The sequence below is a fragment of the Rhinoderma darwinii genome, chromosome 10 (assembly GCF_050947455.1).
Source record: "Rhinoderma darwinii isolate aRhiDar2 chromosome 10, aRhiDar2.hap1, whole genome shotgun sequence".
NCBI classification, from domain to species: Eukaryota; Metazoa; Chordata; class Amphibia; order Anura; family Rhinodermatidae; genus Rhinoderma; species Rhinoderma darwinii.
Window position 1 is genome coordinate 30,558,998 of NC_134696.1, and position 23,418 is coordinate 30,582,415.

Genomic DNA, 23,418 nt, shown 5'->3' on the forward strand with positions numbered 1-23,418 from the left:
CCCTCACAGACTTCCTGCTCTGCCCGCCTCCTGACTTTACACTGCACATAGTGCTAGTAACACCAAGAGCTTGTAGGGGAGAATACGTAGCCTCACATGGATTAGCAGCATGTTATGGTGCTTTTGAGAGGTCCCGTAATACAGCATGAAGTAGAACATGCCATGATTTCATTTCTCTCACATATTCCATATGAATCTGTGCGAGTAAAAAAAAGCTTCCATGTAAAAATCTGTATGGACCCAGAGCAGGCTATTGACACCCTATTATGGATCTGCAAACCGGCTGTGTGTGCATAAAGTCTTATAAAATATTTTGGTTATTGCTGTGAGCACAATTCCCTAATATTTTAGTAAAAGTGCCGTAAAGGAGATAGTTACTCATCAAGCAAATCATAAAATACCTTGAGGATTTGAACTCCCGATCAGGTGCTGTATACTGGCGCTTAAGTTTAGGATACACCCAATTTCTACTCACAACTATTCTTGTGAAATAAACCAATAGACATGAATACACAAGTTCTCAGTTTAGGGTATGATCACACGCTGTGAGCAAAAACGTCTGAAAATACAGAGCGTTTTTCGCTGCGTTTTTCTTATGGCCGTTTTTCAATGGAGTCAATGAAAGACGCCTCCAAAAACGTCCCAAGAAGTGTCCTGCACTTCTTTTGACGAGCCGTCATTTTACGCGCCATATTTTGACAGCGACGCGTAAAATAAAGGCTCGTGGGAACAGAACATTGTAATTCCCATTGAAAGCAATGGGCAGATGTTTGTAGGCGTATTAGCGGCGTTTTTTCAGGCGTAATTCGAGGCATAAAACACCCAAATTACGTCTGAAACCACTGCGTGTGAACATACCCATAGTGGGAAGTCGGATGTACCTGGCCGCCACCACACGTGTTTGTACCGTGTCTGTTTAATGTACGTGCAGATCAGGCATTTTTCCCAGTAGATAAATCATTTCTGCTCTCGCAATAAACAAAAGACAGCAACGTGACAGAACCAAATTCTACAAGTACCAACATGTAACAAGTTACTTACTGAAAACTGAAGATAAAAAAAACGATGAAAGGAGGAAGTAAAAAGAAAAGAAATGATAAGATTGTGGAACAAATAAACATATGAATGAAACAATAAGCAGCAATGCACAGGATAAACTCCGGGCATGATTTATGTTGTATGGGCATTGTACTCTTCTGCCATGCAGACCATACAGGGTTCCAATGCTTGAGGATGTATTGCCAAAATCAACATTTATCACCTATTCACAGGATAGGTGATAAATGTCTGATCGCTGTGGAAACCGCCGCTAGCACTTCTATCTAACACTAGAACGGAGGTCCCGAGCCCCCCATTCCCCCTCTCCGCAAGATCGCAGTAAGGTTGAGCTTGAATGGAGTGGAGGATGAGCATTCGTCCGGTCTTTACTAAAACTACCTGTGAGTACCTGTCTTTAGTAAACCTGCTGACATGCCACAGTGGCACATAAGACGTTTTGATTGTTGGGGGGTCCGGGTGCAGAGACCCCAAGAATGGTTGGAACGAAAGGCCAGGCTGTCCTGTGAAAGCGGAGCAAAGTGTTGTACGGGTCATAGAGAGCTCATGGCAGATACACAACTAATCCCGCTCGTCTCAGGATAAGCCGATTAATGTCAAAAGGGCTCAGCTGTGCGCTACTGCCCCTTCAGTCTAGAGATGGGTGGGGGTCTCAGCTCCCGTACCCCCACTGATCAAAACTGCTCACCTGTCACTAGGACATGTCAGAAGTTTTGCATAAAAGGTAGATTCAGGGCAACTAAAGTTGCTTATTCTCAGATCTGAAGATACGCGAAAGTAGGGAATATGGGCAAGATATTTTTTAGTATCTCTACTGTGAATAGCTCAGCTTCTTACTTCTATAAAAATATATCTCCGTTACAGTATTTACCTTCATCCCTATCAGTCCTAGTTCATTTAAAAAGGAAAAAAGGTGGAGGTCCTAGGGGAGTGATCGCATGAAAATACTCGACATCTTATAAACCCTTTTTAACTGACAAATGCATAAAAATAAAAGAAAAATCAAAATAACAGAAGTGGATAACAAAAAAAATAAAAAATAATATATACTTCTATGTCCATTGACCATTAAAAAAAAGCCTTACTGTTCCACTTCGTGACCTCTGCATGGGGTAGACATCCGGAGAGGTGCTCATAAGCCCAGAGCTGCCAGCATAATTCTCCTCCCAGCTGTACAGGTTGGGATCTGGAGGGGAAAAAAAAAAATACAAAAAAAAAAAAAAAGTCACTTTACACCATTTCTCACTACAATAATTTTCTGCTGGAATTTGGGTCTAAGGGCTGATTCAGACGACCGTGGCATTTTTGCGCACGCAAAACACATGGCGTTTTGCCTGCGCAAAAGCCACTTGCCTGCTCCGTGAGGCAGCATCATATGATGCACGGCTGCGTACTTTTTGCGCAGCCGCCATCATTATGACACACCATTTGGATGTTTGTAAACAGAAAAGCACGTGGTGCTTTTCTGTTTACATTCATCCTTTTGACAGCTGTTGCGCGAAACAGGCAGTTCGCATGGAACTGCTTCCGTGCGACCTGCGTGGTTTTCACGCACCCATTGACTTCAATGGGTGCGTGATGCGCGAAATACGCGGAGATATTGATCGTGCCGCGCTTTTTACGTACCGGACAAACGCTGTGCAAAAAGCACGGACTGTCTGTACTGCCCCATAGACTTCTATTGGTCCATGTGAGCCGCGTGAAAACCACGCGACCTACACGGACGCAATTCACGGTCGTCTGAATCAGCCCTAAGAGTAAGAGCAGCCACATTTTAGTGTTTTTTTTTTTTTAAATTACGCATGTAATAGGAACGCGAAAACATGGCCGCCTTACAACGGTCGTAAGCAGACTGTATTGAGGAGGATGAAACTTCAAGCTACGGTAGGAGTATCCTGCATTCATACTCACTATCTTCCTCAGCGCCTTTCAGGAATGCACCAATTGCCCCAAGGTAACCTTCATGCCTGAGAAAAAGTGCCTGAACTTCCCCCTAGAAACAGATATAGGGAACTGCAATCAATATATACCATGATACATATAATAGGTATTATTATATTTCTTAACACAATAGGTTTAATACAATATATAAAAGGTCATTATGGTGTAAAAAAAAATAAATAAATAAAAGAAAATAAGTTCAACATTCTATAATGGTATTTGCATGATTTAGATACGGTTGAGTGGTCCAAAATCTTCAAACGTAGATCAGTCTAATGCACTAGTGGTCACTCAGGCTCCCTACAAACATATAACTAAGAATCTAAGTTACCGAACTTGTAAAAAAAAAAAAAAAAAAAAAAAAAGATAAATTTTTACAATATTTTAATGCATAAAGTAATTTCCCAGTTGCTACCCGTGTAATCCAGTCTCACCGCTATTTTCGTACCTTGGAGAAGAAGTTGATGCTGTATGTGATGGTGTGCATTGTGACCGGATGACCTCGGATAAAGAAGCCCCCGAAGTAGACTTGAGAAAGGTTGTGTTGTTTGGCATAGAGACAAGCCAACTGGCCAATGTCATTGCTGATCATGTGCAATAAGCTTTTTGCCATGTCTTCTTTGGAGAATTCTAGAGCAGGAAGGAATCCACAAAATAGAGGAGGAAAGGATTTTGATGCAGCTTAAAAGGAACGTGTCATCAGAAAATAAGCGGTTGTTTGATTCAAGTTTTACGTTAAACATTTTTTATTTTTTTTTGGAGACTTTATTTTTCTATATCATTATCGATCTTAAAAAAATAATCCTAAAATCTTGCAGTTTTCACTCTGACCACTGAGCCTCACAAGAGACTGACCCATCCTGTTCTGTAGAGATCACTTCTCAGCAGTCATCTCATTACATGCAGGATTACACAGACCTGTAACAGCTCTATATAGATAACACAGGATCCAGAATTCCTAATAGGTGATGGACACAGCTCCCCTCCTCCCCCTCCCCGCACAATGACCTCTGCACATGTCACTAGAAAACTCTCCCATATAAGTCAATGGGTCCCCTGCTGTTCACAGGTTCTTATGGCCCATGTGGCTGCTGTGAGGCAGATCTCCAAACGCAGTTACCAGCAGCTCAGGCAAGATGGAGGCCCCCATAATCATGTACAGGAGATATACAAAACAATAATAATCTACATTTAAAAAAGAAAGACATTATAAAAAAAAAGAAAAAAATTAAGTTTCACTAACTGGCTCTAATTGGAAAAAAAAAATGAGAAAAAAAATACATGGATGATACATTCCCTTTAAATACCAGCAGAGCAGACTATTGGCGATTACTTGTGTGCTGCTTCATACAGTGGCTATTGAGAGTTTCCTATGTAGACAATACTTAAAACTCCCTTTAGGATCCATCCTTGGGTTTATCATCCAAAACTGCACCAAGTTGTGCGGTGCGAGCCTGGCCTTAAAGGAGTTCCAACTATATATGCCATAAAAACTTGATATGGGGGGGGGGGGGTTTAAAACCACCGGTACCTACACAACGTCTTGAAATAAGGGACTATAACGCTCAGATAGCGCATGGAGCGGAGTTGCAACGCACAGAGTTGGGTCGCGGGTCAAAGATGGCAGAGTCTCTTAGTCATCAGTGGGAATCCCACTGGTAGGAAACCAAGCTAGAATTGATGACACATCTAATGGATATGCGATCAATGTTTACAGGGGATCCCCAGAAGTGATGTTATTGCCCAGAGAACGTGTTTTCTAGACATGCCATCACTGGGCTATATTGAGGGTTATTACCTTTATCTACTGTGGCAGACTTGCCGAAGCTGCTGGCAATCAGATTCCCCGTTAATCCTAGGATTTGGAAAGCGCCTCCATATATATCTTTCACCAGCATGTCTACATTTGTGTGTTGTCCTTTGGCAGCCAGCTGTAACAACTCATCAAACTTCTGTAAAAGACAAACATATTTAGACCTAGAAATAAAAAGAGTAAAAATTCAAGAAAGTCCTGTAGATAATGAAGGCCTTGTTCACAGCTACGTTGAAAGCTCCGTTAGGGGCCTCCATTGAAGATCTAGGCGAGAATACCGGAAACAATAGCGCAGTTTCCAGTAATACCAGAGACACCCCGACAGAACACTTTAAAGTCAATGGGTTCTGTCGGCCGCCGGTTTTTCCCTTGTTCTGCTGCTCAGACAGAGCAGGACGGCGGAATGCTGAACGCTGGTGTGAACAGAGCCTTAGCGTTGCCATCCATTCATTTTTCCTGCTGAAGACTACAGGGGAGGATACTACAAAATTTCATTTTTGTAATTTGCACAAGTAACATTTTCCTGTATGATCCCGTATCTCACACTAGGGTCTCCTCAGTCTGAACGGACTGCTTAAAGGGAAAAGCAGATTGTAATTAACAGCACAGCAGATATTATAGGGTCAATTTGTCAGCACTGATTGGACAATGACCGAGTTTTTAAGGTCACTCCTCATCGACAAGGAGAATTTCAAAACACCCAGTTGTCAATTTATTCATACATTTCCAGGAGGAACAACTGAGGGACAGTCCAACACTAAGAAAAGTTGCACCAGAATAGTTATTTTATGGGGAATGCAAATGTTTACTAAAAACAGGAAAGTCCAGCCAGCTGACGGGTCCTTTTTAAATACAAGGCTCTTATCCAAATTACACTTCCATTTAAGAAACAGCTTTGTATTGCTTAACGGACTAAAGAGAAGCTCGGATTCTGACCTTTGTCTTTGTAAGCAACGCTCCGAGCCCCCAGAATGTGCCCCCTCCTATAGAGCTTCCTCCAATGCGCTCAAACTTGTCTTCAGTCTCTACCTGCCAAAGAATACAAGGATTGCACAGAATGGATTTGTTTGTAGCGTTGGTTAAATATTAAGCAGGTCATGTCATGTATTAAGATATTGATCAATCACAAGGAAAGAGTATAAATTAATCTAAGAAAAAAACAACACATCTACAAAACAAAAATGGACATCACGCGTAACCAGTGACCTAGAAAAAAGCAGATTTTCTTTATAATTCCGTCTACTACATTAACGGGGGATTACGGAGGCGAATTCATCAGTCACATTAAATGCCTTTTTTTTTCCAATAAAAGCTTTTCACAGGCAGAAATAAACACGGTATATACAGACGTGTAATTCTATTAGCACTGAGCATCGCTGAAGTGGTCTCCAACCTGTGGCCTCCCGCTGTTACACAACTACAACTTCTAGCCCTCCGTGACCGCCTGCCGCTGGAGAACTACTGGATGACACCGCTAGTTAAGAGATTTTAATGGGATGTTTCAGTACATACATTAAAGGCATATCGCTAGGAAATGCCATCAATGTCCAATAGGTGGGGGTCCAATTTCTGTCGCAAGAACAAAGTGGCAGTGGTGATAGTAAAGCGCGTAGCTACTTTGCGTCCTGTCGGCACCGCACGGCCGGTTCACTCAGTCAATGGCAAACCAGAAGAAAAAAAAAAAGCGAGCTGACCGGAAACAGACACTGGCAATATACTATTAAGTTCTTTAGGGGGGGTCAAACCCTTTGACTGGTGCTTCTTTTTATTATTATTTTAGAGGAATTCTTAGATTATTGCACAAAAATATATATTATATTAAAACTTACCTTAACTATAGATACTCCAGAGCCTATGTTTACTAGTAAATATGGGAAAATATTAGGATGAGTGGTTTGAAATCGATACTCGGGATCTGAATGCTTCACGTAAACAAACGCCTCATGAGGAATATTCTTCAGAACAAAATTACAGCCCTTTATCAGACAGGTCATTTCATCCTCCTTGTCAACTCTAGAAAAAAAAAAACAAAAAAAAAAAACACAGAAAAATTTATTAGAACAAGTGAAACACTGTGCAGAACACTACTGGTGCGTGGCAAAAACATTGTAAAAGATAAGTAGTTACATTGGCACAGCATAAAAAAATAAAAATGTTAAAAGGGGTTGTCAGGCCACAGAGAACACCATTCATGTGGAAGGCAGTTCCCGACAGCCCTGGTAAATAGCTGGCTTATAGGAGGGGGTCCTGAGCAGCGCGGGGGAAGCCTCCCGCCATGATGCCCATATAGGACCCCTACCAACGGCGAAACGCGTGGGGTGTCAGCCCCACTCCTGCCCTCACAGGATTCGGCCTTTAATTTCACCAGCATGGTGTGGTACCTGCATCTTTTCCTATCTTGCATACGGTCTTTATTTATTTGCATTCTATATTTGACATTGGATTTTCAGCCATTCAAATGCAGGTTTTTCCAGGTGTCCTTTCTTTTAAGACCTCATGCACACGGCCATGCCCGGAATCACGGTCCGCGATTATGGGCATGGCCGGCGACAGCCATCCGCATTTGTGGCCCGTGCTCGGTCCATAAAAAGCAAAAGATAAGACATGTCCCATCTTTTGCGGAGGCTTTCGACGGCCCGCAATTATGGACAAATTCTACGGTCGTGTGCATGAGGCCTAAGGGACATTTCTCCTGTTTAAATTCTAATAGGGTAATAGTGGGGGGTCCATTTGGCATCTATTCAGGCCAGTGACATGTGCGCTCTTTTTTTTTTTCTTCGATTTTAATTGTTTTTAGAGGTTTTTTCCCTTTTGAGTACGGCTGTGCTCATGGTTTGTACTTTTTCATGTATATTGGAATAAAGTAACAAATTGTTGTGGATGTGCGACTCTAGTAGCATTGGTCTTTCCTCTTCTTTTTGTACGATGCCCACATAGAGGGTATCGAGAAATGATGTCTTCATTAGACAACACCTTTAATTGTTTCACCCGGATACAGGCCGCGGTCAAGCTTAAAACTCCTATAATGTTGCTCATCCCGCAGGACGACTTACTTTAATCCCAATTTTTTTTCGATTAGGTCTTTAAATTTGTAGGCTCCCCCTCCAGTTGCCTTGATAACCTTCGTCTCGGTATTGACCAGGTGATCTTTGATGAAGTCCAGACAAGTTTCTATATACGTGTTTTCAAATTTGATGAAATGCAGTCGTGCCGTGATCTCTTCTTGTTCTGATATTTCATATAACAATGCTCGGGCGGCATCCTGAACAAAGAAAGAAAAACAACATTAATATGACAGGGGAATATCTCTGGAATACAGAAGGTGATGGAGAATGCTACCATTTTTTTTCTCAAGGCTTCTCATGGGACAAAAATACTTTTGTGTCCCTCCATATAACATTGGAGCGACTCCGATGCATGGACCAATAGCAGCTTATGGGCACAGTATAACAGATTAGTATAACAAGCGCCTTGTGTATGAGCCTTAAAGGAGAATTCCCATCTAATAAAGTTATGGCAGATCACAAGGATTATCCATCACTTTATGCTCGGTGGTGGTCCAACCTCTGGACCGTCACCGATCCTGAGAACGAAGGGCTCGCAGAGCTGGTTTAGCGCCGCGTCCCCTTCTAAGTTTTCCCTGCACATCGACACGCCAACAGCTGGCCTAACGTGGTATTGTGGTCTAGTTTCTTTTGTGTTTTCATTTTTGCATTGTGGTGTTCCCCAAGTTGCCATAATAATCATCATTGAAAACACAATTTTTTTAGAGACATAATAATATGTCAATGGAAATTCCTAATTTCCCATTCATTTTCCTGGAAAATCTGGCTGTTGTGGGCTTTGTTATTGAGGAAGAAAAAAAAAAACCACAAAAAAGCCGCACAAAAATGTAGCCAAGTCTCCAATGCAATGTTTCCCAACAGCGGACCCCTGGAAATCATAGGAAATTGGTCAGGGGTCCACAAAGAGACAGCAGCAGCAAGAGCGGTCACTTTTACAGCAGAGATGGCAAAATGGTTTCAGGATGCTCCGAGATGTTTAGCTCGGGCGCAGGCAAAGCGGTCAACAAATCTGGGACAGAATAATAAGGAATAATGCAAACTTGAGTTAATTGGTCCAGTAGGAAGGAGAGAATGTAAAATAAAAAAAACCTTTTTAGGACCTTTTTTTTATATGTAAGCTTTGGTTGCTAAGGGATCCCCGTAAGCACCAACAAAGGTCATTTTTGGGGGTTTCGGGTGGAGTAATAAAATCAATTGAACATCTATTTGGTTTCGGTTCGTTGCAGTATAGTTACCTTTCCGGTGTGATCGAATGACCGGACTTTGGCTACCTTATGCTGCACAGTAGAGTAATAGGCCAACTTTGTTAGGGAGCCACCTGGGGAGGAAAAGCGGAGATAAATGAAAATAAACCACACCAGCAGTTCGCACAATTATACGTAACAAACAAAACCTTTCCACTTCCACATGAACGTAAAAAGGCCCCAAAAGTAAGTGACCCGGCAGGAAAGTGACTGACGTAGGAATTGGGAGAGTCCCGTTTCCCATGCTCAATGGAGAGGTGGCGGCACATGGGTGCTCTCTCTCTCCATTGTAACCACGTAGTGCACTCCCGGCTGCTAAACCCTATTGATAATAGGACAAATTGGAAAAACAGAAAACATCACAAACAAAGCTGCTTTTTTTTCCACATAAACAGCATCGCATCTGTCCTTGTATTGCATCACAGCTCCATTGAAGTGAATGGGGATGAGATGCAATACCACACACAGCCTGTGCACTACTGTGGCCCTCTTTTAGCAAGAAAGTAGCCAGGTTTTTGTAATAATCTACAACCCATTTAAAGGAAGCAAGGCTGCAGAGTTTGCTTGAGTAGACGAAACTGGGATAACGGCCTGAAGAAGGGGGACGATCTCTCCTGAAGAGCATCTTCGCTTATCTGCGCCAGGAAGGAAGGCGATAACCATTTTGGGGACTTTGGGTTTTGTCCTAGTTGTCCTAAAACTCAAGCCACAGGTCATCACAGCTAGGCAGATCTTCAGGGGTCAAAAACCGTCATGTAAATGAAACATTACTAGTTCTGCCAGCTGCTGTTAGCGGGGGAGGTATAACTCCCCTAGACTTGGGACTGTAGGCTCTATAAGCGAAGTATTATAGGGCACGGTTTGGGGCTATGTGATCACTATATAACTATATGGCTACCACTTTGCATTGTCTCATATGAAAGTTTTAACACTGGTGTGAACAGAACCTAAATTATTCATATGTACTGACTTATTTAGGGAGAAATTATTTTTAGATAAAATCTTTGCATCTTGTAAAAAAAAAACAAAATCCAAAAAATGCACATATAGGAACTAGAGCAAACATACAACCAGATTAGAAGCTTGAGCTGTTTGCAGTTTCATTCACCCCTAACCTAAAATCCTGGAGCAGAGCCTTTCCACACTAGAAATATTTCCCTTCTAACCCAGCAAACAAAGTTTACCACATCAGTGCCAAAGAAAAGTTGCGTCCCAGATTCTGCGGACTGGTATAGACGCGGTACAGCCAGCAGGAAGAAACCGGTCATTGATGACTATTATAGAATAAAGTGGTGGCGCATCACCTAGTGAGAAGGTCAAGACCACCGTCACCGATCTAGATTTGTTTAGGGTTCGGACATGCGTAGCAGCCGCTTTGCTGACAGTAAGGCTGGGTTCACACGAGCATGTTCGGTCCGTAAAGGACGGAACATATTTCGGCCGCAAGTCCCGGACCGAACACACTGCAGGGAGCCGGGCTCCTAACATCATATTTATGTACGATGCTAGGAGTCCCTGCCTCTCCGTGGAACTACTGTCCTGTACTGAAAACATGATTACAGTACGGGACAGTTGTCCTGCAGCGAGGCAGGGACTCCTAGCGTCGTAAATAACTATGATGCTAGGAGCCCGGCTCCCTGCAGTGTGTTCGGTCCGGGACTTGCGGCCGAAACACGTTCCGTCCTTTAGGGACCGAACATGCTCGTGTGAACCCAGCCTTATGTTCAATATATTCACTTCCAAATGAAGTCTCACATCGCTTCATATTCAAACCCTAGTATCCAATATATGTGCATTTTTTTTTCTCAAAATGTGTTACATTTGATAGAAAATCGTTTACTCTGGATACCCTCATTGTACGTGAAGCATCCCTGAGGATTTTTTTCTTTATTCCCCTTTAGGCCTTATTTACACGAGCGTAAAAATCCCGCACGTCCCAATGCAAGTCAAAGGGGCCATTCAGATATGCAGCGTGTGTCCACTGCGTGTAACCGCATGTCCTATACTTGAGCGCTTTTTGCGCATCACGCACCCATTGAAGTCAATGGGTGCGTGAAAATCACGGACAGCACAGGGAAGCACATCCGTGTGCGGTGCGTGATTCGCGCAACAGTTGCTCAAGAAATGATGGGAAAAAGTCAAAACCGTGTGACATAAGGATGGCATACGCGTGAAAATAACGCAGACACGCACCAAACACTGATGACACACGGAACGGCAACACGCGCAAAACGCACACGTTCGTGTAAATAAGGCCTTAGGATAAATTCCATAGTAATCAATCTGAGAACACGGAGCTGCACCCTCCAACCTTCACACCCGGGAGGATGGAGCTCAGCGTGATCAGATTGATAAAGGGGAATAAAGAAAAAATTCTATGGGATGTTTCACGCTGGTGTCGGGGGTAAATGATTTCCATTCAAAAAAATATGTTGCACACGTTTGAATATCTTGGATCCTAGTACGTAGAACAATGCAGGAGCCGCACACAGTGACGTCACTATGACAGCTGCTGCCAGGAGAGATGGAGATTGATACGGTCATTGACAGCACTTAGTTCAATGCATCCAGCACTGGGTGACAGCACTGTGCTGCCGAATGCATAAAGCATAACCTGGTTACCAGTTGCCATAGTAACTGCTTCATCCAGCTCTGTAATCAGCCTATTGTCAGGGACCCGTCTGACAAAATGTGGGATTGTCAAAGCGGACAACTTCTTAAGGCCGGGTTTACACGAGCGTGTGCGTTTTGCGCACGCAAAAAATGCGGCGTTTTGCGTGCGCAAAAGGCACTTAACAGCTCCGTGTGTCATGATCATATGGTGGGCAGCTGCGTGCTTTTCGTGCAGCCGCCATCATTATGACACTCCGTTTGGATGTTTGTAAACAGAAAAGCACGTTGTGGTTTTCCGTTTTCAATCATAGTTTTTACTGCTGTTGCGCGAATCACGCGCGTCCCACGGAAGTGCTTCCGTGTGCTGCGCATGATTTTCACGCACCCAATGACTTCAATGGGTGTGTGATGCGCGAACAACCCAGAAATATAGGACATGTCGTGAGTTTTTCGCAGCGGACAACTCGACGGACTGTCTGCACGGCCCCATAGACTAACATAGGTCCGTGCGACGTGCGTGAAAATCACACGCGTTGCACGGACGTATATCACGCTCGTGTAAACGAGCCCTAACAGTCGGGTTGTTTTTGTTTGTTTTTTTACATTTTGCGCCTCTGGTAGCCGGGACAGGTTTCACTCTTTTGACCTGTACAAATAAAACCTGAATTATAAAATGAAAAATGTAAACTAACCCCACATACACACGTATCATTTCTGAAATAGACACCAGACATTGTCAAAACACCATACAGCACTTTATACACACTGGCGCCTTCATGCAAAATGCATTAAAAATATATATATATATCATGTTTCTGACCAAAGAAGAAAATGATGAACAGCCACTTATGTCCAAATCAACATGAAAGTGTCTTCATACAATCACCAGATCTGAAGAGACCAAACTCTGGTTTTAAACTGGTAAAATAACGGACAAGCTATGAGGATTACGATCAGATTATTGCAGTTGTCTTAGGCTGGGTTCACACGACCTATTTTCAGACGTATACGAGGTGTATTATGCCTCGTTTTACTCTGAAAATAGGGCTACAATACGTCGGCAAACATCTGCCCATTCATTTGAATGGGTTTGCCGACGTACTGTGCAGACGACCTGTCATTTACGCGTCGTCGTTTGACAGCTGTCAAAACGACAACGCGTCAAATGACTGCCTTGTCAAAGAAGTGCAGGACACTTATATACATTATATGCGGGACACTTGTATACATTATATGCGGGACACTTGTATACATTATATGCGGGGCACTTATATACATTATATGCGGGACACTTGTATACATTATATGCGGGACACTTGTATACATTATATGCGGGACACTTGTATACATTATATGCGGGACACTTATATACATTATATGCGAGACACTTATATACATTATATGCGAGACACTTATATACATTATATGCGGGACACTTATATACATTATATGCAGGACACTTATATACATTATATGCAGGACACTTATATACATTATATGCGGGACACTTATATACATTATATGCGGGACACTTATATACATTATATGCGAGACACTTATATACATTATATGCGGGACACTTATATACATTATATGCGGGACACTTATATACATTATATGCGGGACACTTATATACATTATATGCGAGACACTTATATACATTATATGCGAGACACTTATATACATTATATGCAGGACACTTATATACATTATATGCAGGACACTTATATACATTATATGCAGGACACTTATATACATTATATGCAGGACACTTATATACATTATATGCAGGACACTTATATACATTATATGCAGGACACTTATATACATTATATGCAGGACACTTATATACATTATATGCAGGACACTTATATACATTATATGCAGGACACTTATATACATTATATGCAGGACACTTATATACATTATATGCAGGACACTTATATACATTATATGCAGGACACTTATATACATTATATGCAGGACACTTATATACATTATATGCAGGACACTTATATACATTATATGCAGGACACTTATATACATTATATGCAGGACACTTATATACATTATATGCAGGACACTTATATACATTATATGCGGGACACTTATATACATTATATGCGGGACACTTATATACATTATATGCGGGACACTTATATACATTATATGCGGGACACTTATATACATTATATGCGGGACACTTATATACATTATATGCGGGACACTTATATACATTATATGCAGGACACTTATATACATTATATGCGGGACACTTATATACATTATATGCGGGACACTTATATACATTATATGCGGGACACTTATATACATTATATGCGGGACACTTATATACATTATATGCGGGACACTTATATACATTATATGCGGGACACTTATATACATTATATGCGGGACACTTATATACATTATATGCGGGACACTTATATACATTATATGCAGGACACTTATATACATTATATGCGGGACACTTATATACATTATATGCGGGACACTTATATACATTATATGCAGGACACTTATATACATTATATGCAGGACACTTCTTTGGACATAATTTGAGCAGTTTTTCATTGAATTCAATGAAAAACAGCTCTAAATTACGGCCGTCAATGACGCCTCGATTAAATGCGAGGACGAGCAATTACGTCTGAAATTACGGAGCTGTTTTCTCCTGAAAACAGCTCCGTAATTTCAGACGTAAATGCAGTTTACGTATGCTGTCAATTGTATCCACGTCCAAAGGAGACAGATACAATTCAGTTATATTGTGACTTTATTCTTTGGGTGGCCATGGGCCCCCCTGTATACTCGGGTGGGCAGCCACCCTAGACGGACCCATGGAGATCCACTATTGCTAACAGGGCGTGAACCACCCTCAAGTTGTCCTGTGCTGATTGGTCAGCATCAGAGGCAGGGAGGCTAGCTCCACCCCGTTGGCTAACTACAGAAAATTTGCTTATAAGGAGCCGACACAACAGCAGTGGGCCATAAGGGTATGTGCACACGGTGAGAGGCTTTTACGTCTGAAAAGACAGACTGTTTTCAGGAGAAAACAGCTGCCTCGTTTCAGACGTAAATGCTCCTCCTCGCATTTTGCGAGGCTTCTCTGACAGCCGTAAATTTTGAGCTGTGCTTCATTGAGTTCAATGAAGAACGGCTCAAATTACGTCTGAAAGAAGTGTCCTGCATATAATGTATATAAGTGTCCTGCATATAATGTATATAAGTGTCCTGCATATAATGTATATAAGTGTCCTGCATATAATGTATATAAGTGTCCCGCATATAATGTATATAAGTGTCCCGCATATAATGTATATAAGTGTCCCGCATATAATGTATATAAGTGTCCCGCATATAATGTATATAAGTGTCCCGCATATAATGTATAGAAGTGTCCCGCATATAATGTATAGAAGTGTCCCGCATATAATGTATAGAAGTGTCCTGCATATAATGTATATAAGTGTCCTGCGTATAATGTATATAAGTGTCCCGCATATAATGTATATAAGTGTCCTGCATATAATGTATATAAGTGTCCTGCATATAATGTATATAAGTGTCCCGCATATAATGTATATAAGTGTCCCGCATATAATGTATATAAGTGTCCTGCACTTCTTTTGACGAGGCTGTATTTTTACGCGTCGTCGTTTGACAGCTGTCAAACGACGACGCGTAAATGACAGGTCGTCTGCACAGTACGTCGGCAAACCCATTCAAATGAATGGGCAGATGTTTGCCGACTTATTGTAGCCCTATTTTCAGACGTAAAACGAGGCATAAAAAGCCTCGTTTACGTCTGAAAATAGGTCGTGTGAACCCAGCCTAACTCTGGAACAGGAGGGTTCAGGTAAAAAAATAAAAACAGCACTGGAATCAGGGTTATTCCGGTCAGTTAACCTTATATGACCCGGTGACAGGTTCTCTTTAAGGCATCTGATGTAGATATTTGTCAGGAATATTCCCGACGTATACGTCCAATTCGTGCAACTGTATGCTATACAGTTGCGTATGTTACTGATAGACCTCCATGGGGAGGGGGGGGGTATACCATGCTCTTAAGGGGTTTACATCTTAGTAGCAATCTGCTCTATACTGGACAGCATCCAAAATTATCTGGCAGCAGCGCACAGTCAATAAGTTCCATTAATATTTAATGTTCCATACATGACAACGATTGCACATCTATATAAATTACTTATTATATACTGGAGCATTAGATGCATATAACAAAGGGGGGGGGGGGGGATACATCATTGATTGCTGCAAACCTGTAACCCGCCCCTCTACTTCTATTATATAACCATAACACATAGACTGTGGAAACTGTACAGCAGGTTGTTTACTTTCTACTTCGCGTCCCTGAAGGAGCATCATGGGAAACGTAGTCCTTCCTGCGACGATACAGCCGTACTAACCATTCCCCATGTCTCAATTTAAACTACAACTTCCAGAAACCTCAGTAGCCGTGAAGACTTCAGGGAGATGTAGTTCGAAGTCTATGAAGGGGCTAGGTGATTATAAGCTGAAAGAAACTACACTTCCCAGAAGGCTATTCGGCGACTGGCAGCTTAGTGTAGCGGGGCTAAGTTGGCACAACTGGCAGGCTGATGGTATCTATTGGTGACTGCTGGGCAGCGCTGCGTGGTCGCTAGGGCACTGATGGTGCGGCACTTACCGATGTCAATGGCGAACCGCTTAGCGTTCTCCAGGTTGCGGAATATCTCGTCAGGTGGAAGGGTTATGCTCTTATCCATGCTGGCTCCACTCTTCCCTCTGCCTCCGCTTGCCGCCATATTGGATATCCCGCTAAGCTTTGCGCATACATTTGAATACGTTCTGCATAAATTATGATAATGAGGCGAGGACTGTATATAACAGTGCATTGTGTGAGGAGGCTCCGCAGTGGTCACTCAGGTCTGTTTATAGACTGTACATTAAATACATGCAGACAAGAGCCAAACTCCGCACACATTATTAACCCTTTTATGACATTACTCAATTTGGTATTAACTTTTTCAGTCTAAAAGTTTACAGGACAAGTATTTTTTTTCCATTAATTTTTTTCAATAAATTTGAAAAAGCAACATCATTATGTATTACCTAGGACAGACCTGTTCTCCCTCTTGGTGCTGGATACAGGAAGTAGTTAATTTACAGCATCCTTTTTTATACAACTATGGATTTATAATTTAGTCACAGAGTCGCTCAAGCTTCTTAGAAATGCATAGCACCTGCTCTTCTCTCTGTGGCTTCTACTATTTGCCTTTACACTAAATTCAATGCAATATCTGATCTACGGGTGTGATGAAAAATCAGGTAATGCTAGGGCTACACCACGACTTTGGCCGCGACACAGGTCGGACGGCCAGCGATCGCGGTCTTGTGCTGCCTGCAGGTAATGAAAGTAAATGTGGTCAATGTGACCCACAGGTTGTCGCGACACCACAGTCGCAACTGCCCCCTTGTTTATAGGCGGCGGAATCTTCAGGAAGCGGAACTGAAAACCCTGCCGCTGAAAAAATAGAAGTGACTTGACACTTCTGGACAACCCTATTTTTAAAAAGAGGCAGGCACAGCAGTCAGCGGGGCAGTCTTCTCTACCCCTGACCATTAGCTGTTATTGCCAGGGGAAGCCATGGACAGCCACACATTATTCAAATAAATGGCCATCCATGTAATGCATGGACATGCTGGGTCCGCCAGACAAGGCGCATAAAGGGGGGGTCTCCTGTTATTATGGCATAACATCAGGGGTTCTTGTGAGACAGTCCCTATAATTTATAATAACCCGGATAACCCCTTTATGAAAACTATCACTTCATATTCCCTAGTCCAGTGGTTCCCAAACTTTCTGAAGCCGGGATCCACTTTTGGCCGAGACTTTTGTTTCAGACCCCCCCATCGTACTGACGTATGTCAGCATTATTCGAAGTTTGATGCCGGTACATTGCGCCGTTAAAAAATAAGTCCCTGCAACATTGAAAACAACGATAATTGTGGGGGCCGGGTAGGGGACAGGCTCAAGGTATCCTGCTGATGTGCGTCGCTGAGGGCCGACTATGGCCACTGATGGTGGGTCCCGCCCGTCCATGAGTGGCCATCAGAGACGTAGCTAGGGGTTTAGCAAAGGAGGGTGAAAAACATCTGAGTGGGACCCCCACACAGTATAATGACCCCTTAGTGGCCCCCACACAGTAGAATGCCCCCATAGCTGCCCACACATTACAATGCCCTCATAATTGCCCCCATAGCTGCCCCCACACAGTATAATGCTCTCCTAGTTGTCCCCACACCGTATAATGCCCCTACAGCTGCCCCCATTCAGTATATTGGCCCATATATTTCCTCCTCCCCATACCCAGTATAATGCCCCCATAGTGCCTAATAGAAAAATAATAAAATAAATACCTATCCCAGTTCCCACGACGAGTGGAGGAGATCCTTCTCTGGCCTGTGCTATGGGTGACTCGGCGCAGACAGGCGTGATGACGTCACTACATCGCTCCTGTCTGCGATGAGCCGTTCACGGCTTATCTCATAGTGAATGATGGAGAACGGAGCAGTCAACTCCTTGCTTCAGCGTTGAATTCAACTGTATCTGCGTCCTGAGGACGCAGATACAGTGGGAACCGGGACATCGGGAGTTGTGACTCACAGTTTGGGAGACCCTACCCTACTCTAAGGACAACCTATTTTTATGCAGCAGGTCCCCTAAAGGTGAGCTAATTGCCGGGGTATCACTTGGCTGTTGTCGACAGAGGAAGCTGCAGGCATGTCACAACATGAAGGAACAATGTGATTATATGTCACCCATTGGAGTCAAGGGGTGATTATGTAATACATGGTCACATCGTCCTCCAGAGCTGTCTACACTGACTAATGGAGGGGATTCCAAACAGGGGACCCCCTTTTTGATATCTGGGGATCGTTGTGGGTCCAGACATTTTGTGGATATGCCATAGACTTCTAAGGCGGGTGTACCTCTTTGGCTCTGAAGTGGAACTTCGCTTTACTTTATTGGGTATATTGGAAAGTTTCACAACTAGCAATTCCATAAAGCTAATTCACTATCTGTAGGGCTTCCTTTACACGTGGAAAATTTACAATAATTATCCTGCAGAACTATAGGAAATTCCGCACTGCGGGAGTATCAGCAGAATTCATGTGCTGTTCTCACCCAGGTTATTAATGGAGTTATTCTAATATTAACATTGTGGAAATGTTAGCGAAGAAATTCTCTAACTATTAGAGTATGTTCACACATAGCAAAAACATTGCTGAATTTCTGATTGGATTTTCTGTGCGGAAATTCAGCAGCGTTTTCTCAAGAGAAATGGACATGCTGCAGATTGAGAGTCCGCACCGCAGATCAGTTCCCACGCTTCTTTTCTGCAGATTTTTTACCCAGCGTGTGAATGGGATTTGTTCAAATCTCATCCACTTTGCTGCAGAAATTCTGTACAGAAAATCTGGCCGGAAATTCTGAAGTGTTTACTCTACATGTGAACTGTTCCTGATGTTGCTACAAATGTGGAGCTTTAGGGCCTGTCTACACGTTGTGGAATTGCTGCATATTTTTAATCTGGAATTGCGGACGGAAAATACGCAGTAGAATAAAGTAGCAGCAAAGTGGGTGAGATTTAACAAATCTCATCCACACGCTGCAGAACAATTCCCGACCAGAAAATGACCTGCGGTGCGTATTTTTTGTACCGCAGCATGTCAATTCCTGCTGAGTTTTTTAGAGGAGAGGTCACCATCTCCCAACATTGTGAAAAATCCGCACCATTTTCTGCAGTAAAATACGCAGGAAATGGTGCAGATTTTTCCCCAGCGGAAATCCTGCTAGTTTCTGTGGAATTGCGGCAGAAATTTTCTGCCGCAATTCCGTTCCGTGTGGACAAGCCCTTACAGCTCAAGTTTATGTGCAAAAGAATACATATTAATGTAAAAAATAAGTTCACACCAGACGTGATAGAATACAGTTTAGGGAACATTTTATTTTTCCGTTTTTTTGCAATATTCCTTTAGTCTTTTGAGACCATTAATTCACAGTTTCTGTGTACGCTTAATACATAAACATCCCAAAGGATGGAAAAAACAATTCAATACAAGTAACTACATTTTGCAGTTACCATACAAAAATATTTTGTACGGTGTCTTTTTTAAAACAAAAAGTATATTTTTCTATGTAAACAGCGGAGTATTCCTTATAATCTCTGAGAAATACTTCATTACTGCCTACAACGTCATCCTTATAAAAGATACAACATTCTCAGGATGCCCTGGAGACCTCTCCATGTCACATGCTGATTATACAACCCATTTGGGTACACAATATCACCTCAATAGCTTTCGTCTTGGAGAATACAACATGGATATTTAAACACTTAAAACAAAGTTACGGACAGAATAATAAGGCAATCTGTGACTTCAGACGTCTTGAGGAACTAGAAGTACCAGCGTTTCATAGTAGCAAAATGCTAGAAAGCCGCAATTTGCCTGGTAAACAAAATCTTTTGTTAAACAAATACATTCAGAACTTCATAGAAGTAGTAAATTACAGAACATTTTTTGATTGTCCTATTAGGAATACTAAGGCCACATTTCTAGAAATCTTACAGAACCCTTCATGGCAAAAAGACCTAAGAATGTAAATCACTCTCAATATCCTTCTTTCTAACACAATAACTTCTTAGAAGATACATATTGTAGGTTGAGCAATTCTAGTAACTCCGTAACCCGGCGTCTGCTGCTCTGTATGGTTATGTAATAACCCCTTACACGTTGCAAGGCAACATAATGTCCTCAATGCATAAAAATTTTAGGACTTTTTGAAGGTATCCTTGGGATAATACGACCTTCTTCAGGATTAGTCTCTTTTGGATGCTGAAGACCTTTTCTGTTGTATCCAAACATACTTGTGTAGAACACCGTTCCTTACCGGCAGGTCCATTACTTATCTCATATGTTCCTTTCTCATTTATAAAGTCCTCTGGTTTACCAAGGCCTCCAGATCTTAACTGGACCACTTGCTAAGGTGGCTTTTTTCGAGTCGCAAGGATAGGGAAAGGCAGGAATATTCTGAGGAACCTTCAAGTGGTTGAGCAATTGGTTTTGGGTCTCCCTACTGTTTGGATAATGACATAGGAACTGGAGAGCTTCTTTAACGCACCAGGAGTAGCCTTGGTTGTAATCCTGCTGTAGACGTTCAACAGGGATGTTCTCTGGTTGATCTGGAAGGAAACCATAATACAAGAAATCAGTTGTCTGCACGAATTTGGACTTTAGAGCAATATCATAGTCTTAGACCTCACATTACATAATAACTATGGACCAACTTACTTTTTTGCTGTTGCAAGTAGCTGACGGCCATCTCCAATATATCCGCCTTCTCCAGCTTGACATTGGGCTGTTGCTTGTGGAACTCTTTTTCGAGTAGACCTTTGAGTTGCTCGATGCTGCTATTAATCCGGTCTCGGCGCATCTTCTCCACAACGGGTTTTCTTAGCTAAAAATAAAAAGAATACAAAATATGAGTCAACCAATTCATACATTGGACTATCAAAAATTAAATATTAGGAAAAAATGGGCGTAAGACTAGGCAAATGTGGACAGGTATTAAACTTACTTTGTTTTTTTCCTTTGTGGAGAGGATATCCATAGCCACGTTGGTGGGTGCCATGCTTAGAAGTGTGTAAGGAGCTGTTGAGCTAGAAGTGATCTGAGATGTGGAGTCAGGTCTCCTCTATTTATACCCCTGAGCTTGCATACAAAAGCATGAGTCCCATACTTGTCAGACTTTCCCACACTCACATAGCCAATACATGCATTCAGCAGGACAATAGAGGAGGCATCTATTACAGCATGGTAAATTGACTGTGAATTGCCTGAGGATAATACCCTGCTCCCAGCAGAGCAGGTGGAGAGGGGGTTATACAATAGGGACAAGCTTTAGAATGAGGTGGGAGAACGTGGGAAAGGGTTTCCCATCGCTGTAATCATACTGGTTCCCGATGAGAACACGGACACAGCAGTATGCTGCTCTTTTTGAAGTGTGCCAGTCACACATGTGAGAACAGATGTTGTAGAGCTGGGCACACATCCTGGATAAAGTGCCCATATTGCAAAAACACCAAGATAAACCTCATCACTAACAAAATATTCAGTGTAAAGGTAGAGAGCGTTTAATGTATTTGATCTGTTCTCTTGCGTGAAGTTTCTTTTTATAATCTATTCAGTCGTTTCAGAATTATATCTGTCTGGGAGACAATCTATATGGTCACCATTATAGATATTACTATTATAGTTATTATTTATTTCATTATTATTAGTTTTTTCTTTTATAGCGCTATTAATTCCAGGGCACTGTACATAGGAAATACAGAAAGTATAAATATATAACATAAGGCCCTGTTCACACAGAGTTTTTTTGAGGCGGAAAATGCGACAAAAAATGTCCGAAAACACCTCCCATTGAGTTCAATAGGCGGCGGACGCATTTTTTTCCTGCGAGCGGTAAAACCGTCTCGTGGGAAAAAGAAGCGACATGCCCTGTTTTCGGGCGTTTTTGCCCGCTGCGCTCAATCGTCACGGCAAACGGGGTGCAGGCAGATCAAGATCTGCCTCAAAATTCCGAATTTTCTGCCTGCAAAAAAAACTCTGTGTGAACAGGGCCTAAAACTAACAAGTACAATTAACAAGAGCTTGATGAGTGACAAACTGGTACAGAAGTAGTGAAGGGTTTACAATCTACGACGAGTGAATTGTAAGGAGTTGTCACCCAACGTTCCCAAACTCCGGAATGACAGATCGGCCTAGTGATGCTTCTCCAGCTCTATATAATTGTATAACTAGGTAGACTACACTTCTACTGATGGACAATATTTTAGCAATGAATTTCACTTTCCTGCTGTCGTCCTGCTCTGTTGAAGGGTCACTCGATTTGCAAGACTTCTAGCATGTCAGGGACACGTCACAAGGCTGAGACTAAAGGCGGCTGCACTCTGCTGAGTACTGTGCCACTACGGGAAGCTGAATATATGACAGTACGCCGATCTCAGTATCTGGACCACCACAGATTACATCTCATGACCTCTACGATCTGTCAGAAGTTGCACAAAATGAATTTGAGAATCAGGTCAGGAGATAGAAGTGACCCATAGAAATGAATACGAAAACTACAGTCGTGTGCATGGGGCCTAACTAGAGTGTGAGTATCCACTGGTCCATCAGATCTAATAATCCGGCATGAGTCCAATCCTACTGACTGTACTTGAATGGATCATACATTCTTGGTAATGGAGGTAACAGAGTTTAAGGCATCTAGAAAAATTGCTAGAAACTAATAACCCGACCAAGCAAGATCAGAGTCCATCCGAATCAAACATTTATAACTCCTAATAATTTTGTCAACTCAGCATTATTATTAGCAATCTACAATATCTGGTGAATACGTAGAATTTAGCAGATAGAATGAGGTTCGAACTACCACCGTAAACACCTATGGATCATGTAAATTGAAAGAATAGCTTCAGACCAATATGCAGAAATGACAAATATATGACAATACGTGAGGACGATGATGACGGTGGATCTTATTCCAAAAATAATGACATAATAAAGAAATTAGATCACAGTACAGAGCAATGAA

At 42.1% G+C, this 23,418-nt stretch overlaps 2 protein-coding genes across 3 annotated transcripts in view; both read right to left on the reverse strand.

Annotated features, from left to right (window-relative positions):
* The window catches only part of PANK4 (pantothenate kinase 4 (inactive)), a 37,433-nt gene extending 20,860 nt beyond the window's left edge, over window positions 1–16,573 (reverse strand). Inside the window, exons 1-9 of one of the 2 annotated variants that reach the window (XM_075839663.1) lie at window positions 16,441–16,573; window positions 9,111–9,193; window positions 7,864–8,072; window positions 6,640–6,823; window positions 5,747–5,839; window positions 4,796–4,949; window positions 3,446–3,627; window positions 2,968–3,049; window positions 2,142–2,242 (exon numbers count right to left, since the gene is read on the reverse strand). In XM_075839663.1, the coding sequence (XP_075695778.1) occupies window positions 2,142–2,242; window positions 2,968–3,049; window positions 3,446–3,627; window positions 4,796–4,949; window positions 5,747–5,839; window positions 6,640–6,823; window positions 7,864–8,072; window positions 9,111–9,193; window positions 16,441–16,558 (1,206 nt within the window). In that variant the 5' untranslated portion in view covers window positions 16,559–16,573. Of the gene's footprint in view, window positions 1–2,141; window positions 2,243–2,967; window positions 3,050–3,445; window positions 3,628–4,795; window positions 4,950–5,746; window positions 5,840–6,639; window positions 6,824–7,863; window positions 8,073–9,110; window positions 9,194–16,108; window positions 16,162–16,440 lie in introns of those variants that run through there. The other variant, XM_075839664.1, reaches the window with a different exon arrangement.
* A 3,172-nt stretch (window positions 16,574–19,745) lies between these two features.
* On the reverse strand, window positions 19,746–21,475 carry HES5 (hes family bHLH transcription factor 5). Its single transcript, XM_075840960.1, has 3 exons — window positions 21,397–21,475; window positions 21,111–21,276; window positions 19,746–21,001 (listed from the first exon to the last, which is right to left on the reverse strand). Exons 1-3 carry the CDS (start codon window positions 21,448–21,450, stop codon window positions 20,766–20,768), a joined length of 456 nt encoding a protein of 151 aa, XP_075697075.1. The 5' UTR covers window positions 21,451–21,475; the 3' UTR covers window positions 19,746–20,765.
* Window positions 21,476–23,418: the final 1,943 nt, after the last annotated feature.